General features: G+C 43.3%; 2 protein-coding genes across 3 annotated transcripts in view; both read right to left on the bottom strand.

Moving 5' to 3' along the window:
* The window catches only part of HIVEP1 (HIVEP zinc finger 1), a 147,162-nt gene that overhangs the window by 103,617 nt on the left and 23,418 nt on the right, over positions 1 to 20,127 (bottom strand). The window lies entirely within an intron of this gene.
* On the bottom strand, positions 5,451 to 6,308 carry LOC101642181 (putative tRNA (cytidine(32)/guanosine(34)-2'-O)-methyltransferase). Its single transcript, XM_045297947.1, is given in 1 exon segment — positions 5,451 to 6,308. A coding segment is annotated over 1 exon segment (858 nt).

Raw genomic sequence — 20,127 nt, 5'->3', positions numbered from 1 at the left:
TGAATGTACGTATGACCACTGTGGTACCACTGAAGTCTGTTCTTCATTCATCTCAAGCAGTTTACAAACAGGAAGCCAGAATTTCCAATGACCACTTTTAACGCACAGGGCTGCTTCCCTAGTAGGCGACAGCTGGGTCAGTCACTTCCATTTGTGTGAGCTAACACACGCAACGACATGCTTTGCTCATTTGGAAAGTCCCTCTGCCGTGTTTGAACTCATTTGGAAACCAGGGAGGGCAGTTCCAACTGTAACTCATCTGGGCAAGTTTACATAAAAGAACAATTTTCCAGAAAGCCACGGAGGCTCTCTTGTGAGACTGCTGAAGTATAATTATAAACATGTATAATTATGGAAAGAAATGCTACCAAATTATAAAGCACACTGAGTAAGAGTTTATGATGATTTAAAAACAAACAAACCAAGAAGCAAAAAATATCACTAGTAAAGCAATGCAACCTCTTCGGCCACAGCAGCAGTTCTCAACCTGGGGTCGAACGACCCTTTCACAGGGGTCGCCCGATTCATAACAATAACAAAATTATAGTTATGGAGTAGCAACGAAAATAACCGTATGGTTGCGGAGGTCACCAGAACATGAGGAACTGTATGAAAGGGTCGTGGCATTAGGAAGGTTGAGACGCACTGGGCTATTGCCTCTTCTGCTACAGCCTTCTTCCCCAAGCGAAAAAAGTTAGTCTGCTTGTTAAAGTGCAACCAGACTGGCTGTCTTTCCTTTAGGAATAAAAAACATAGGTCAATGTACACATATATGCATATGTGCGTACACATTTTCTATCTATACGTTATATGAAGAGCCCGGACGGCACAATGGCTGCTAACCAAAAGGGCAGAGGTCTGAACTCACCAGTGGCTCTGTGGGAGAAAAATGTGACACTTTAAGTCCCATAAAGATTACAGCTTTGAAAACCAAGGGGCAATTCTACTCTGTCCTATAGGTTTGCTCTGAGTTGAATTAATTTTATGGCAGTGTTTTATTGTTTTTTTAATACATTATAAGATGGATAAATATATATTTATCTATACAAAGAGGCTTTACAGAACTTGTGGAAAAACTCCATAATCATTTCATTCCATGCTGCCATGGACTTCCTGAAGCCTCCTGGTGAGTACACATGTACGCATGCATGCCCCAGCACCTGTGCATATTGCAAAAAGAAAACGGGGAGAATCAGCCCGGACTGTCTGAAATGGTATTTGTTAAAGAGGAGCTGGCAGAGACTACTTGGTTATACTTTGTTCCCATTTTAAAACTTTTCAAACACTCTCTGAAATGAATTTTTTAAATAAAAAAATCCCTAAGCATCCAAAGTAAATGTGACAAATCAATTTCAATATGCACTGAGTTGTGGCATAATGACAGAGTGAGAAACAAGTGATAATTAAAATACAAGAATTCAACTGTTTACCTCTCTTGGGGCATTCCTAAGGACAAAAGTCACGAAGGTGGTGGTGATATTTTTCAGTATCTGCTGTGTCTGCATTATGGGATAAGGAAAAAGAGTGATTCTGTCATTCTGGATTCTAGGAGTCATTCAGAACAAGGATTGGCATGGTGAAAGAGACAGTAGAATTAGATCAAAGAGGTAAGTAAACATTTTCAGTTTCATCTTATGCTATGTGCATGTACTGAAGCATGTGCATGGGCAAGTAAGCACACGATTATTGACAAGGCCCAGAAACAGCAGTGACCGGACAGCAATGATGGTCACCTAGCACCTGACGGAGACTCCCAGATACTCTCCCCACCATTTGTGGGCTGCAACAGGAGGGATTTCAGTAGCCAGAGACAAAGGGCAAGGGTGCCGCTGACCAGGTAAAAAGATTGGAGCAAAAACCTGGAAACACAAAGGAATGCAGTTTGTTTAAAGGAAGGCCAGCTCAGGGAGATCAAGGCTGAAGATGAGGCGAGGCGGTGGGCGCAGCGAGAAGGCCAATACAAGCAATTGATCTGGACAGTGAGCGCAGTACAGGGCGGAGGAAGCGATTCAGACCCACTGACAGCATCGGCTGCTATGCTATGCTAGTTCCTTTTATGAACTGTCTTCATTAATCTTTACAACAGCCATGTGGACCTTTTTATAGGTGAAGATGTTATCACAGAGACAAAAAAAAATTACAGTGACTATTGAATCAACGCTGACAGACATCACCCCTGTGTGTGCTCCACCGGGTTTTGAATGGCTGATTTTAAGAGGCAGATCACCAAGTCTGTTTTTGAAGGTGCTTGTGTGACCCATCAAGTTATTTTATTTTATTTTTAAATTTTATTTTATTGGGGCATCTTACAGCTCTTATCACAATCTATAAATATATCCATTGTGTCAAACACATCTGTACATTTGTCATCTTTTTCAAAACATTTTCTTGAGCCCCCCGCATCAGCTTGTTTTTTCCCCCTCCCTCCCTCATGTCCCTTTGATAATTTATAAATTATTCTTTATTTTTTCCATGTCTTACAAGACCACTGTCTCCCTTCATCCACTTTTCTGCTGTCTGTCCCCGTGGAAGGGGGGCCATATTGCCAATTACTGTGATCTGTAACCCCTTACCCTCCTAGTATCACTGCTCCCCTTATTGGTCCTGAGGGGTTTATCCGTTCTGGATTCCCTGTGTTGGGAGCTCATATCTCGACTAGTATACATATTCTGGTCTAGCCAGATGTGTAAGATAGAATTGGGGTTATGGTAGTTGGGGGTGGGGGTGGAGGAGTAAGCATTAAAGAAATAGCAGAAGGTTGTATGTTTCATCGGTGCTATACTGCACCCTGACTGGCTCTTCTCTTCCTTGTGGCTCTTCTGACAGGGGGTGTCCAACTGACTGCTGATGAGCTTTGGGTCTCCACTCTGCCCTTCCCCTCATTCCCATGGATAAGCTTTGTGTTTGTTTGTTTTGTTTTGGGTCTTTGATGCCAGATACCTGATTTCATCAACATCTCATGATCACACAGGCTGGTGTGCTTCCTCCATGTGGGCTTTGTTGCTTCTCAGATAGATGGTCATTTGTTTATCTTCAAGCCATTAAGACCCCATATGCTATTATCTTTTGATCGCTGGGCACCATCAGCTTTCTTCACCACATTTGCTTATGCATGCTTCTGTCTTCAGCAATCATGTCAGGAAAGGTGAACATCACAGAGTGCCAGCTTATTAGAACAAAGTGTTCTTGCATTGAGGGAGTACTTGAGTGGAGACCCAATGTCCATCTGCTGCCATAATACTTTATATATATATGTGTGTGTGTGTGTACATAGATCTAGTCCCCTGTCATTATATATAAATGTATTTACATATATGCATGTAAAGACTTACTTACTTAGACCTCTCTAAATGTCCTTTGCCTCCCACTCTTCTTTTCTCTATTTCCTTTTACTTTCCTCCTACCCCACTATCATGTTTAGCCTTCATTCAGGTTGTGATCATTCCTTTCGGGTATGTTGCCCTTGATCGAGCCCCCCACCCCCGCCCCCAAGCATCCTCTGCCCTCTGAGCCATCAAATTCTTAGTAGCCAAGTCCTTCACCATTGGTGCCACACAGGAACGTCACCACACACAGTACTGGAGACAAGAGACCCAAGCCACCCAATAGATCCCTCATACAGACGGGTTGTGTCCACTGGGCTATGCACATACCTGGTCTTTAGGGGATGCTAAGGACAGACAGGGCAGTGAGGTGAGGCCCAGCCTAGGGGAGCAGACAGGCAGCTTCCTGGAGTAACAAGGACTTAGATCCCACACCAGATCATTAGCATTCCTCCTTGTGAACAGCCTGTGGCTTTTCATCTTCATGTTAATGGTATAAACCAGTTCACCATATTTCAACTCTGTTACAGTAAACAATTATAACTAAAAGAGCAGTAAGCATTCACAAAAGAAGTGTTCTCCACGTTACATAATATCATAATATGTACTGCTGAAATCCCAAATGGGACATGCTAAAAAAAGGAAGCTTGCTTGATATGGCTATTCAACTTGCCAAAACGTTTGCAAGTTTTTAGTTAGAAATCCACCAAGTTAATGCCTTTAAACAACTTTGAGGTTTCTGTAAATCATATTTTCATCTTTTCTGCAGATAAAGGGTATTTATTACCTAAGTAAGCACACAGAAAAATACCTTCTTGGGCTACTTGGAAAGACTCATGAACAGAGAACCAACCAAAAGCAAACCCACTGCTGGGGAATAGATTCAGATTCACAGCCACCCTGGGAGACAGAGGAGATCCGCCCACGTGGTTTCTGAGGCTGCCAATCTTTATGGAAGCAGATTGCCCGGTGTGTCCGGTGGTTGGTGGGCTCCAATCGCCAGCCCTGAGCATCCCAATGGTTAGCTCACTGTGCCACCATGGATCGCTGGCACAGAGAACAAGGTATTTATATAAGAGAAGGCACTGGTTAGGTCGAAATACTCTAGTGGCATAGAGAGAAGTCATGGATAATGTAAAACGGCCCCTACCCTTTGCAAAGCTTTACACACACACCCAGTCCAGTGCTGTCATCCCACAAGACTCTGAGAAAGACAAATGCCACTGTGATCCTACTTTCTGAGGGTGACCACCCACCCACTCAGAGGACAAAACGGAGGGAAGGTGGCACAAAGAAACACTTCCCAGAGGGAAGCTACTCTACAGGATGAGCGTGTGCCAAAATTACTTTTACCTTAAATACAGATGAAACCTGCCATAACACATATCTTATGTCCCACATCTCCTCCAAAGTTTCTACATCCTAGCACATGTATCGGAGTGCCTGTATTATTTGATAAGCTACACCGCATAATAAGCATAACAGGTACAAAAGGTTTGGGAGACATTATTATGCCCACCCCATGCCCACCTTTAAAAATATTTGGCATGATCTTTTCAGCTACTCTGCTTTCAATAACGAGGATTGGCTTGCGTGCGGAAATCCAAGCTCTTATAAGACACGGTGAATAGACCCACGTCACCTTTTCTTTGACTGGCCTCCTTATTCAAACAGACCAAGCAGGAAAGGGCTACATATATACCACATAAGCACTGGCAGGCTTGAGTGATGTGAATTGAGCACACTAGTGGTGAAAACTCACACACAAACTAGTGGTGAAGCTCACCACAAACTCACTGTCTACTATTTTTTTTAAGGTTGCAGGTAGTACTTTTATTACTATGACTTATTGCCAGCATCCATAATTAGGAGTGAAATGGAATTCAGTTCTAAATGAAGATCAAGATGTAATATTTTTCTTCTGCAAGTTCATGAATACTCAACTTCTATCCTGGTTCAGAACCCCTACATTACAGGTAAATTCTGGACATGATAGGACATATCTAGAAAGGTTTATGTAGACAAGAGGCAAGATCTCATTCTAAAATTCCATCTGTGGTGCAAAAACAAGTTTTTATTTAGTTTGCAATATTTCTTTGCTATTTCCACTTGGGATTGCTTACAGGTTCAGGCCCTCTTGATGCGATGACAGTAATGGAAACCAAGTTCATCAATGCAAATTCTGGCTCTCTGACAACGAACAGCTTCTGAGTCCAACCAGCTGTATATGTTGCTATGGCAACTCCTATCACTGTCGTCCACCTTAAAGGCCAGCTGGGGGTGGGATGGGGGGGCAGCCATGGGTTGGGGCAACATGTCTTCTGCTAATAGGGACCCTTAGGAGCGAATCTCCTTGGCCAGCTGCCCCTTCTTCGTCAGCGTGCAGGCCTCTTGGTACGGTGGAGAGATGGGAGGCTGCGTGGGTGGAGTGTACTGGTACTCTGAGCCATCGTCGAGATCCAGGGGGTAACTTTGGTCGGAATCATAGGTGCTCAGGTCCCCACAGGTCACGAATGGCACAATGATGCGGGTGGGGCCATCTAGCTGGTTGAAATCTGGGTCGTATGTGTGATCCAATAAGGGTTTGGTCAGGTCTGGTAAGAAGCCCGCAGGAGGGTCATGACCCTGGCAGACAACGAAGGGCTCAATGCTGGAGTTCCGGCTGCTCCGGGGCTTGACACACACCACCTTCAAGAAGAAGAGGCGCAGCTGGCTGTAGAGCAGCGTCACATCCCGGCCTCGGAAGATCTTGGACACAAAGCAGCCCCCGGGTTTCAGAACATGTGTAGCAATGTTCAGAGCAGCTAGGAGGAGTTGGGCCTGCATGTACTCATCCACATCTTGAAGGTCAGTTATGTCCGGGGCCCCATCACACACAAGGAGGTCGACGGGACAGCCCTCAAAGTGCTGAATGATCTCCTTGGCAGTAGATGTGTGAGTTTTCACACAAAACTCACACAAAAACTGTCCCCACGCAAATTGCATTTTGCTCCAAGTACCTGTAAACAGTCACAAAACCTCACTGGGTCTTGGTTTCATGAGGACTGAGGATAGCTTTGTTTTAATGACGTTAAAAAAAAAACCACCAGAAAACCTCTTCTGAAACTCTGGACTTCACAGCAAAGTCAATTCTGTGTGTTTTTCAAAGTATTTGGTGCTTTGGGTTGCATTTCCAAATAGGGAGTGTATGCAGGTAGCATGAACACTGCAGCCATTGGGCGTTTGGGTTCAGTCCTTGGCTAACAGGTCTGGTAATTTACAAAATTGTTTGTCAATGTGAGAGGATTAAGAATGAAGGGGTGAAGTTTAGTTGTCAATCAGGTGGCAGCTTGATGACCTCATTTGGAAGCACCAGGAAATAAATAGCTCACTTGAGGAGGGACACAGGCTCACTCCCTGGGAGATATTGCAGCTGACAAGACACAAGGAACTACACTAGTGGCCCGAGCTTGAGGAGCTGCCTGCCAGTGCTGAGATGCTTACACCGCCACTAGATCCATAAGACTTCCCACCCCCTAGCCTGTGATCTTCCTGCACTCAGAATCATTGCATGTGTTTCGTGAGTCTGAAGAGGACTTCATAAATGGGTATCAGACATATGGGCTAATATCAGACTTATGGACTTGATCTGGACTGGGCTGGGATGTTTTCTCAATATTCCAACTACTCTTCTATATAAAGCTCTTTCTTATACACATGAGTGTCCATGGATTTTTTCTCTAGTCTACCCAGACTAACACATTGCAGTGTCTATGAAAGTGTTTCTCTCATCAACCAAGACTAACACAACAGGTAACAGTGTAATTACAAAAGAAAAAGGGGGTGGAGGGGTAGAAGCAACTGGGAAGGGGCTATAGGCAGTTTTGGCTAGAAGACAAACACAAGGTTTATGAAGCGATAGAGCATTAAAGAATATAAACCACTGACCACATGGGTGGAAACACATGGAAACAAAAGATCTAATTCTTTATTTAAGCAAGTTTCATTCTCTCAACCAAAGGAGTAGGAAAGCTGGGCTCCTGGGCTTCTATATCAGGTTTGCCCACAGGCCATGTTGACATGTCTTCCCCCTGCCAGGCTTGTGATGTGTGTGGGCCTAATTGCTCTTACCACTGGACCCCATGGTACCTAGAATTGATAACTTTTGAACAGAGGCAAAAAGCCACCTGAATTGAGGTTATCTCCCTAACAGTAAGCCTTCAAAGGTGAAAAACACCCATGGATACAAATGCTGGTAGAAAAAAACAGAGTTCCAGCAAAAATCTTGAAGGGAAAAATTCAAATTCACTGCTATCGAGTTGATTCTGATTCACAGTGACCTTATAGGATAGAATAGAACTGCCCATGGCTGTAAATTGTTTTCTGGAGCAGAAGAACACCTCTTCTTTCTCCCATAGTGTGGCTGGTAGGTCTAAACTGCAGACCTTGTGGTCGGCCCACCACAAAATCTACTATGCCACTAGGGCTCCTAGCAAGAGTCGAAGGCACAGTCTACATGTAAACTCCAGAGGGTTGGGTGCCTCGTTGGCACAGTGCTTCAGTCTCATAGACTCTAGAGGGTCTCTAACCACACCCCATATTATGCAAATCACTCAAGAACCAATGCTGGCACTCCTCTGAATAGAGAAGTGCAACTAACTCCACAAAAAAGGTCCTATGTTCTTCTTGCCTGGCTCCCTAAGAAAACTGAGTGTGCCCCACGATGGCAAGTGACAGCAGCCAATGCTGACACATTCTGATACATACAGCTATGGGAATGAACTGGTCTGCATAGAATTACCAAAAGTTCCACACAAGTGAAGGAGCACACCATCAGACAGACAATTCCACTGCAAAAGCAGAGTGAGGGTACTGCCAAACTTCACTGGTTGGGCTATGGTGGACCTATTTCCCCAAGGAAGCAATACAACTGACTGTGCCCAGCACAGCAGGGGGAATAAAATGAGCGCTCAATAAAACCTGTCTCTCATTTTCCAAAAAATTCCTTCCCCTAAAACAATTCCTTCCACTAGCCAAGTATATAGTTTTCTGATTCCTCTAACAATGACCTTAACAAGATGCCTCAAGTCCTTTGAAGCTGCACAGTCCTTTTCGCTTCCTTATTCTTTACGTCGCTATAGATGGATTATGCTATCATAGCGGGCTGCTAACCATGAGGTCAGCAGTTCGAAACTCTGCAGGAGTGAGAATTTCAGAAACCCACAAGGGCAGTGCATAGGTTTGTGGTAAGTTGGAAATGACTCAATGGCAGTGAGTTTGATTTATAGAAGGGTTATACTTTATCCTTGATTTTCCTCTAAATTAAATTGTACACAACTTATACACATCCCATAAGCATTAAGAATTCTATTCATGGGGCTGGCCCCAATCCCAGCTATGTGGAGCCCGCCCCGAAGAATGCACTTCAGAGAACAGCACTGAAGCTACAGCTTGAGGAGAGGGGCGAGTCTGATCAGAGCACACAGGAGAAACGAAGAGGGATGGAGAGGGAGGGAACTCATCCTGGCCCACCAAGCCCCGAGGACGGTATTCCTGCTCAGAGCAGACAACGCACAGAGAGGACCATAGGGCCGGCCCCACCCCAAGACAGGACATCCCTCACTGAACCATAGCGCTACGGGGGACAAACTGACCCCATCACATTAAACACTAAGGGCGTGCAACAGAACAGCAAGGAGAGCGAAAGCAATGAAGTCCCCGGGGAATACCAAAAATAGACTTTGGGGACAGAGTGTGGCACCCCATCAGACTGGAAAACACTCCTAAAGGTCAAAAAACAGACCTGGAACTATTTATAGGCTTTTCCTTTTTTGTCACTGGCTTTCTTTTTGTTGTTATTTGGGGAGTTTTGTTGGTGGTGGGGGTTTGTTGGTTTTGTCTTCCTTTGTTGTTTTGTTTGGCTTTGCCTGGTTTTTGCCCTTATTAATGTCTCTGCATGTTTATCTATATAAGATAGGCAGGATAAACAATTCGGAGACAAAAACAACGGGACCCACGGTTCCAGCAGAAACATGAGAAGGGGAGATGGGAGAAAGGAATGGTGAGGGGGTCAACCAGCCCAGGGACAAGGGAACAACAAGTGAACTAAAATAAATGGAGAGAAGGGCATAGGATGCCTAGAGGGGCTTAATCAAGGGCAATGTAACAGTGAGGAATTACTAAGCCCGAAAGAAGGCCGAATATGATGGTGGGACAAGAGGAAATCAAAAGAAACGGGAAAGAACGAGAAGGCAAAGGATATTTAGAGAGGTCTAAATACAGGCATGTACATATGTAAATATATTTATATATAACTATAGAGAGATAGATCTATGTACTTATATAGATCTATGTAAAGAATTAAGGTAGCAGATAGACATTGGGCCTCAAGTATTCCCTCAACACAAGAACACTTTGTTCTAATAATCCAGCATCCTGTGATGCTCACCTTCACGACACGATCACTAAAGATAAAATGGGTGCATAGGCAAATGGGGTGAAGAAAGCAGACGGTGCCCGACTATCAAAAGATATATCATCTGTGGTATTAAAGGTTTAAAAATAAAGGAAGGAGCACACTATCCTGTGTGATCATTAGGTGTCAATGGAATAAGGTATCAGACATCTAAGACCCAAAACAAAATCATACCAATGTGAATGGAGGGGTGGGGGGGACAAGTAGTGGAAACCCAAAGCCCATCTGTAGACAATTGGACATCCCCTTACAGAAGGGTCACAAGGAAGAGATGAGGCAGTCAGGATGCAGTATAGCACCGATGAAACATACAACTTTCCTCTAGTTCTTTAATGCTTCCTCCCCACCACTATCATGACCTCAATTCTACCTTCCAAATCGGATTAGATGAGAACATGCAGGCTGCTACAGATAAGAGCCCACAACACAGGGAATCCCGGAGAGAAAAACCCCTCAGGGCCATCAATGAGAATAGAAATACCAGGAGGATAAGGGGAAGGTGGGGGGAGAAAGGGGGAATCGATCACAAGGATTGACATGTAAGCCCCTCCCAGAGGGACAAACAACAGAAAAGAAGGTGAAGAGTGACAGAAGACAATGTAAGATCTGAAAATAATAATCTAAAACTTATCAAGGGTTCATGAAGGTGGGAAGGAAAGGGGAAAATGAGGAGCTGATATCCAGGGTTCAAGTAGAAAGAAAATGCTTTGAAAATGATGATGGCAACATATGTACAAATGTGCTTGACACAATGGATGAAAGTATGGATTCTGATAAGAGATGTAAGAGTCCCCAATAAAAGTATTTAATAAGAAAAGAGAATTATATTCATAATATTTAGTTTTAAAATTATCGCTGAAAGTATTTGACTGAAATTCTATGTTCTTAAGAATGTGGCAGCGTAAGACGTGTAAGGCTATGGCTTTGACAGACCAGAATTCTAATTCCAGTCTCTTCTCTGTCAACATGTACCCCCACTGAGCCTGGAGCTTCTTACTCCTGTCGGCGTTTGTGTCCCTTTTCTCTAAAACAGGAACAATGACGGTACCAACATAGGATGGGCTTGTTTTAAAGGTTATTTAATGAGGTTATAAGATTAAAGGTTTTTAGAAATGCAATAGAAAATAAATATATTTGGCCATTAACCAAATATTACTGTATGGTCAATTTTTAAGACTACTAGTCAAGTGCAGAATATTAATGTGTTTGCACATATACTAAAATTTTTAAACACAATCTTAAAGTCTATAAAACCTACAAAGGTAGTTCAGATAAAAGTCATCATTTTTTTCAAGTTTTTTTAATTTATTTTTCTTCCAAGTTTCTATATTGCTAAAGTTATTTTAGAATCTCCCATGAAATTCTGGGTGTTCTAATTCTTTGCTGGGTGTTCACCAAACTACGTACTATTGTTTTGAAAAATCACATTCCATTTTTAAAGAGTAATGTTAAGTATTAAAAATGCAAATAAACTGCTGGATTTCAAACTGGTGAAGTGTGAAATACAATTGTAAAGCCTGATTTTCTAGTATTTGTAAATATCATGTGACAACAATTTTAGTAAGGCATATTTATGCCATTACCAAATGATAGAGAAAGCACTTCAAAAGGCATGTACTGTTAAAATTAAGATGCATTCTTAAACTGGCAAAGAATGAGGTTTGGAATCTACTGTGAGAAGATGTTTACATGACGTCACTGTACACATTAACTTCCTTCTGTGGGCGAGAGGGCCAACTGACACTAACGGATGTTCTTTAACTGCAGAGGGTTCCGCACAGTCACTGCTAAACACTTACTGGACATATGTTTACTGCAGGAAAGGCATGGGCTAGCCCAGGGCAGTTCCCACGGCCCAACTGCAGGGGACACCACCACCACCACCACCGGCACTCCTCCGGAGCTGAGCAGCACAGTGGCCCCCGCCACCTTTCCACCCCACAGCACCTTCACAGTATGCCCGAGACATGGTAAGTTAAAGGAATTCTACAACCCAATGAATTTCCGGATATGTCAGCATAAATTTAAGCATGCACACATTGGGGGCAGGGGGCAGGGGGCAAGGGGAGACATTTGCTCAGAATGCACTGAATGCAAGACCATGAGTAGAGAAAGTTGGTAAGAAATAGTAAGAATGGCTGCCCAACTTGGACCGTAAAGTGTACACTAAGGTGTATATGTAAGGGTATACGCAGAAATTAATGAAGCATGGTGTGTTTTGTACACATATACAGGCTTCAAAAAGTTCATGGGCAAATTTGGTATCTTTTTATTCATGCCAGGAGCACGGGAAAAGCTGCCCTGGGCCTATTAAGCAGGACCCTCTGAGGATCCAGGTACGAAGTTGCGTTTTAGAAGTGAACGATGTATTTATTTACTGTTGGGCTTCAGAACACTCATGGAAAATGAAATTGAAATATAAAGGATTTTTTTTCATAAATATTTTGGAGCCACTGTGTATTTAGAGCCACATAAATATTAACCCAATCTAACTTCTGGCCAAGAAGAACATAAATGCCCAGTAGCTGACCAAGGTCAGGAAGAGCTGAAGGTGCGGCTCAATCCATAACCAATTCCACCCCAGGGCTGCTCCCAGTATAAAGGCGTGAGTAAACAGATCAGTGCGCCAGGCCCCGGAGTCCATGCACTGAAGGGAAGCTACTCCCTGTGGCAATCCTGTTACGGGGAAAAGGGATTCTTCACTTATTAAGCAATCCTGGGAAACTGGCTCTATTTCTAGGAAGCTGGGGGGTGGGGCTGGGGGCGCGGGGGAACACACTGTACTTTTCACATATATATAAAAAGATACAAAGAAATTAAAGATCTAAAATGCAGGAAATACCACCATAGATAGTATTCAAGACAACAGTTACGACACAAGCCATTTATCTTAAATGCCACAAGAAAAACACAACAGCCCACCACCAGCAAGGGTCAGACACATCACTGCAAGAAGTAACTGAGATGTTAAGGTGTTTAAAAAGTGCACATCTCAGAATCCGTGAAAGATGATGTTTCCAATAAAAAAATCTTAGAAGAAACTTTTGGAGAATATTTATATAGCCACAGTTCAGAATAAGAAAAACTGACACCAAGTGGTCTATGTATAAACATTTAAAATGTTGATATGAAAAACCCCGCCATAAATGGAATAGAGAGGGAGAGAAGGAGTTGTAAGTGCTCCGTGACGGAGGGTGAGGCGCTAACACCCTGAGAGAGAAAGGGGGCTCCTTCAAGTGGGCTGAGAAAAGGTCCCACATCTAAAAGGAGGCACACAAAGGCAATGCACACAGGATTTAACCGCCCCCAAAAAACCCATCACGTGCAAATTTAAAGAAGATACCAGTTTTGTCCCATCAGAATAGCAAAAAAGAAATAAATCCCCATGGTAGTGAGGATACAGAGAAAATGGAGCTACTACAAGGCGTTCCTCATGAGCTCCAGGAGGGGCTATCAGACCTGGAAAACGTGGATGCACTTTGGTTAAGTTATAAATATGGGGAATTGAAAACAAAAGGACGAAACACCAACCAAAAGAATGTGCATACCAAGGATGGATACTACAGTGGTTTGGAAGGGCAAAAATAAAACATACAATTTCTTCTACTTCTTTAATGCTTCCACCCCCACTATCATGACCCCAATTCTACCTTACAAATCCAGCTAGAACAGAACATGTACACGGGTACAGATAATAACTAACAAAAAAGGGAATCCAAGACAGCTAAACCCCCCAGGACCAATAATGAGAGAAGAGATACCAGGAGGGGAAGAGGAAGGTGGCAGGAGAAAGAGGGAACTGATCACAATGATCTCCATATAACCCCCTCCCAGGGGAGCAGACAACAGAAAAGCGGGTGAAGGGAGACAGTGGTCAGTAAAGATAGTAAACTATGACAACATGGAAGGAAATCATTTGGCTTTATTTCTCCTTCTGAACAAATATCCAAAGAACATGTGTTTGAAAGGAGATGAGAATAAAAGAATTCAGTCCTCTTTCTCTAACCCTACAACGTTTCTCCCAGACCTGAATTGTTGAGGGCGGCACGGAGACTTGAGAGGCAGGGAATCTAGTCCCACCATCATTATTGTCTGGAGTAAAGTACAAGTGAAAAGCATATTTAACTGTGTCCTTAAAACAAATGCACCAGACAAGTGTCGCTAGCTCCCTAGGGACACTTCTGGAAGCAGCTATTTACTTTCTGCAGCTATTTGCTTGTATTGCAGACAGACCACAAAGGAAGAATGGGCAGTGTGGCCTAGATCACGCTCTCTCAACAGTCAGCCCTGCACCGAGCAGGCTCTTGTGTGGAGAGTGAAAAACTCTCCACTGTCAGCATGGCTCAAAGTGGCTCTAGAGGGCTGCTAGGAGTCAGCAGTGACCAGACAGAAGTGCATTGTTTGGGGGTTGGTTTTTTATTATTATTATCATCATTATTGTTATTATTATTTATTCTTATTACCTCTGTTTGTGGCCTCGGAGGCTTACTATTGCCCAATAGAATCTTCTTCTTAAATATTTAAATTTTCTCACTAGTTAGAAACTACATTTAAATGATTTGTCATTTTAGTATGTTTTCCTTACATGGGTGGCAATGTAAATTAAATTTGAGAAATAATGGTCTAGAGTTAGAAATACTGTCACACACACAAAAATCTTATTCCACATATTCTCAGTAGACTCTAAACACAGAGTACACACTGTCTTAGCTTGGAGTATTTCAATCATCATTGTAAACAGGTTAAAATTCAAACAGTAGCTAACCATTGGTTTAACCATCTAAATTATCTGACAAAGATAAATATTTAATATCACCATTGTGATAAGGAAAACCATATAAGAAATGTAGTTTATACACCAACAGACAAGACTTTGATGACTATTAAGAGGCCAGCGATGGAGGATGGGACCAGGGAGAGGGGAGGGACAGTGGGGGGAACAAAAACAAAAAAAGGAAAAACTCCTTCAGATCTAAATATTGATTTGAGAGGTTGAAAAAGGAGGAAAGGTGAAAAAGTGGATTTGGCAACATGTGGCATACAAGTTCATTTCAAACATTTAAATAAACTTGAACTATTATACATTCAAATCTGAATACTAAGTAGATTATATCTGATTAAAAATTAATTTTAGCAATGTAAATTTTTAAGTAATTCTGCTAATGATGTGTATACAAGGTATATTCAAATACTTTTCTCCCAAATATTCAAAACATGGCCAAACTCAGTAATCCCCAAGTTTCTAGAGCATACTTGAACTAAAAACGCACTTGTCTTTCTGGCAATTAAGCATTTACTAGTGTGATTGCAAGAACCCTAGTGGCATGTGTTCCTGCCTCACACACACTGAAAGTCCTCATCAGGGATCTGTTCCAGTCAGCAGCCTCACTTCCTGTCACCTGATGGCAATTCGGCTTGTCACTGAGGCTACAAGATGAGACCGTTCAAATGTCTGCTACATTTGCTTCACATTTTGATCTTCAAAAAATTTAAACCAGGCCAATTTTCTGCGTCAATCAAAAAGTTCTCAAAGTAAAATGTTGCTAGTTCTCCAAGCCCGAGACCAGAGAGCTGCACAGTACGCACCTGCTACCACTGACCTCCCTGAAAGTCATCGCTGTGGACGCCCTGGATGGAGGAAGGCGATTTGGAACAAAACTCAAAATCATAAAAAAAAGACCAAGCTCACTGCTCTGATCAAAATTAGGACAGAGTAGAACTGCCCCCTGTGGGCTTCTGAGACCATCATTCTTCCCAGGAGCAGGAAGCCTGATCTGTCTCTCTCAGAGCGGCTACTGGTTTCGAAATGCAGACCCTGTGGATCGGAGCCCAACATGTGGAAACTGCTGCGCCACCAGGCCTCCTTATTACATGGAGGGGAGGCACAACCTCGGCCAAGGAACAAACTGTGTATGAATTGTTGAATGGAAAATTTGCAACAAACTGTGTGAGAATTGTGGAATGGAAAATTTGCTCTGTAAACTTTCATGTGCATCATAATTTAAAACTGGAGGGGAAAAAAGTCCAACGAAGTAACTGATACATTGAATTTATTCTTATTACCCCCTGACCCACAAACATAGCTACTAGGGAAAGTACAAAGGTAAACAAAGTCCTGAGGTAGAGTCTCAAAAGCTCTGTTAATGTGCAGTTAATATTTTTAAAGTCATATAAATACACAAATTTCTTCGCCAAAAACAAAAACAAGGCCAAAATCAACTCAATAATTTCTCACTCTTGTATTGATAAAACTCTTTAAAGAGAAAGTAATTTAACTTACAATTGTTCTTATCTTTAAGAGGATTAAACGTCTATGATCATCTAAAAGATGTGCACCCCCTGGTGGAAAAGCAGGACTCAAACAGAAAGAAATCCAGTTCTGGGGAGCGTCTCAGCTCCTCCTGCATCAAAAGGCTTTGGGGCTCTGGGGAGGGCACTGGCGTTCTCCCCTCCAGAGCAGCACTGGCAGGCAGGCCCCCGAGCCCCTCCGGAGAAAGCATTCGTCTTTCTTGTTTTCATTCCCTTTTGACTGCCCAGCTCTGCATCCTGCTCCCTTATTTGGGGAGTCCACCAAGTTTGTTGGAGTCGAGTGGGAAGCCAGGCTCATCCTCCACGAAAGAGGACTGCAAGACCAGTAACTTCCTCTCCCTGAAAATGCTCTGCTTATGAGCCTGGGGCGGGGATGACCAAAGTAATGGGGCCTAGTGTTTTCTAAGTGACACTCTGGACTCTGCTGAGGGACTCACAGCGGGCTGCTCCTGCATGCTGACCATGTGTGTTCTAGCTGTCCGACTGCCCCTGGTTCCTGCTCGTCTTTGAACGCAGATACCCACCTTGGTTGTGGATGGAATGAACTTTGGAAATCCTTACATTAACCGCCGCCACCACCCTTCGCCTTCCTTGACTGTGTTAAAAGGTCTCTTACAGGTCTCTGTGATCTAGAACCCTGAGGGTCCACTCCTCCCAAATACAAGCCTCTGCGGGCCTTCCCACCCCACCAGTCTTCCATCACAGGGTCTTCTTACCACCTCGGAGTCAATGCCCCAAGTGAGGTCAAACAGCTCCTGGATGTGAAGATTAAGGGGACGAGAGTAACCAGTCAAAAATGCATGACTATCACTTTTTTATTAGAGCTGAAGCAGAATTCCTTCCTAACCCCAAAGGGAATTGTTTACCAGGGCAGCTCCCACATGGCTCTGGTTGTTACTTTAGCCAATGAAGTCAATAAGAGATGATCTTTGGTAACAAGCATTGTTGAGAGCCCGGTAACTGACGAACACTGAATGAAAGAAAATCAGTACAGAAAAGTTGGGAGCGACAGAAACAAAGGCAATAGTACGCGTGTCTTTAGTCAACACAACAAGGACTTGTCCCCTCTTCCCTCTTCGGCATGCCCCACAATACAAGATCTCAGTGGCCCCACCTTCAGCTACGTTGAGCACGCATTCCAACTTGAAACATGCAACCCTGGCCTTAAAAATAATCTCACGGTGTTACAGTAGTTGAAACAGAAACATAAAAAGTGATGTAGAAGTGATCATTTGCCCAAGGCCCAAAGCTGAGTTCTGACACGACTTGGGGTCCAAGGAGTAACAAACATCTCCATGTTACATGTGCCATTGTTCCTGCCGATGCTTAAATACACTGTCTCTGTTCATCCTCATCACAAACCTGATTGTAAGTGTCTCTCACTTTATAGCCCAGAAGCTAAACATCTCTCCCAAAGAGCTCATGAGGAGCAGAACAGGACAGAGAGAGGGACATGTCTGATCAGAGCACACGGAACAAACGAGAGGGTTGGAAGAGAGAGTGGAGCACATCCTGGCCCACCAAGCCTTGAGGATGATATCCCTACCCAGAGCAGCCAATGCATGGAGAGGGTCATATGGCCGGCCCCACTATGAAACACGACATCCCTCACTGACCCATAGCCCCACAGGGGACAACACTGGAGACACACTGTGGGAACTGCAGCCAATCTGACCCCACCACACCGAGGCAAAACACAAAGGGCATGCAACAGAAGAAGAAGAGGAGCAGAGCAAGGAAGTCTGGAAGAAATACCGAAAATAGAGTTTGGGGCCAGGGCGTGGCACCCCATCAGAAGGTCAACAAACAGACCTAGAAATATTTGCAGGCATTTTTTTTGTGTCATTGGTTTTTGTTGTTGTTTTCTTTTCTTTGTTGCTTTGTTTTGCTCTGTCTTGTTTTTTGTGCATATTATTATCTCTGCAGGTCTATCTAGATTAAATAAGTGGGATAAACAATCTGGAGGAGAAAACAATGGACCGACAGTTCCAGGAGGGATATGGGAGAGGGGGAGGTGGGGGAAAGTAAGTGCTGTTAACAAACCCAGGGACAAGGGAACAAGTGATCCAGAATCAGTGACAAGGAGGGTGTAAGAGGCCTAGTAGGGCTTGTTCACGGGCAATGCAGCTGAGAGGAATTACTGAAACCCAAATGAAGGCTGAGTATGATAGTAGGGCAAAAGGAAATTAAAGGAAATAGAGAAACGAACTAGGAGCCAAAGGGTATTTATGGGGGTCTAAATACAGGCATGTACATATGTAAATATATATACATATGATTATGGGGAAAAAGATCTATGTGCATATATTTATAGGTTTAGTATTAAGGTAGCAGATGGACACTGGGCCTCCACTCTAAGTATTCCCTCAATGTAAGAACACTTTGTTCTATTAAACTGGCATTCTATGATGCTCACCTTCCGGACACGATCACTGAAGACAAAGCGGGTAAAGAAGCAAATGTGGTGAAGAAAGCTGATGGTGCCTGGCTATCAAAAGATATAGGGTCTGGGGTCTTAAAGGCTGGAAGATAAACAAGCGGCCATCTAGCTGAGAAGCAACCAAGTCCACATGGCAGAAGCACACCAGCCTGTGTGATCATGAGGTGCTGATAGGATCAGGTATCAGACAACAGAGAACAAAAAAATCATATCATCGTGAATGAGGAGGAGTGCGGAGTGGGAACTCAAAGCCCATCTGTAAGCAACTGGGCATCCCCTTACAGAAGGGCCGCAGGGAGGAGATGCCAGTCAGGGTGCAGTGTAGCAACAATGAAACATACAACTTTCCTCTAGTTCTTTAATGCTTCCTCTTCCCCACCACTATCATGATCCCAATTCTACCTTACAAATCCGGATAGACCAGAGGATGTACACTGGTACAGATAGGAACTGGAAACACAGGGGATCCAGGACAGATGATCCCCTCAGGACCAGTGGTGAGAGTGGCAATACCAGGAGGGTGGACGGAAGGTGGGGTAGAAAGGGGGAACCAATCACAAGGATCTACATATAACCCCCTCCCTAGGGGATGGACAACAGAAAAGTCAGTGAAGGGAGATGTCGACAGTGTAAAACATGACAAAACAATAGTATTTTTATAAACTATCAGGGGTTCATGAGGGAGGTGGGGAGGGGAACGGGGGAAATGAAGAGCAGATATCAAGGGCTCACATAGAAAATGTTTTGAGAATGATGATGGCAACAAATGTACAAATGTGCTTTGACACAATGGATGCATGTATGGATTGTGTTAAGAGCTGTATGATTTTTAAAAGAGCAGCAGCAGAGCAGCGATCCAAGAGTCTATTTGCTGTTGCCTAAAAATGGCTGTTGTAGGGGTTACGGGTTGGACTGTGGTCCCCAGGGTTGGCAGTTGGAAACCACCAGCAGCAACTCTGGAGAAAGAGGGCTTTCTACTCCTGCAAACAGTGACAGTCTTGGAAACCCACAGGGGGTCAACTCTTAGTCAGCATTGACTCAATGGCAATGAGTTTGGTTTTTAGTTTACAATGTATCTCAGTTTATTCTTTCCCTGGTTTGGGGGTGAGATGGGGAAAGGGGGAGCCTCGCCTTTTTTATTTGCTGTGAAATCTGGTAAAGCCTGTAGACCCCTTCTCATAATGTTTTTAAATGCAGAAAACAAAACACATGGGATTAAAACAAAACCAATTATAGTGAAATACAATTCTCAAATATTTAAAGCCAAACTTTATCAGTATCAGTGCTTTGTTAAAATATTAAATAGGATCTACTAATTAATCATCTATAATAATCTAATGATAAAGTCCATAATAAAAACACAGTGACCATTCATGCCTAGCACTAATGACCAACAGAGGTACAAGGTTCTTTAACTTTTCTTACACAGCATACTTAAAAAATAGAAAAATACAAGGGAACAACAAGTGATCCAAATCGGTGGTGAGGAGGGTATAGGAGGCCTGGTAGGGTGTGATCAAGGGTAATGTAACCAAGAGGAATTACTGAAACCCAAATGAAGACTAAGCATGACAGTGGGACAAGAGGAAAGTCAAAGGAAA

The sequence above is a fragment of the Echinops telfairi genome, unplaced genomic scaffold (assembly GCF_000313985.2).
Source record: "Echinops telfairi isolate 266 unplaced genomic scaffold, ASM31398v2 ScPeMD7_7424;HRSCAF=8462, whole genome shotgun sequence".
In the NCBI taxonomy this organism is placed as follows: Eukaryota; Metazoa; Chordata; class Mammalia; order Afrosoricida; family Tenrecidae; genus Echinops; species Echinops telfairi.
This window is presented reverse-complemented; position numbering and strand designations above follow the sequence as displayed.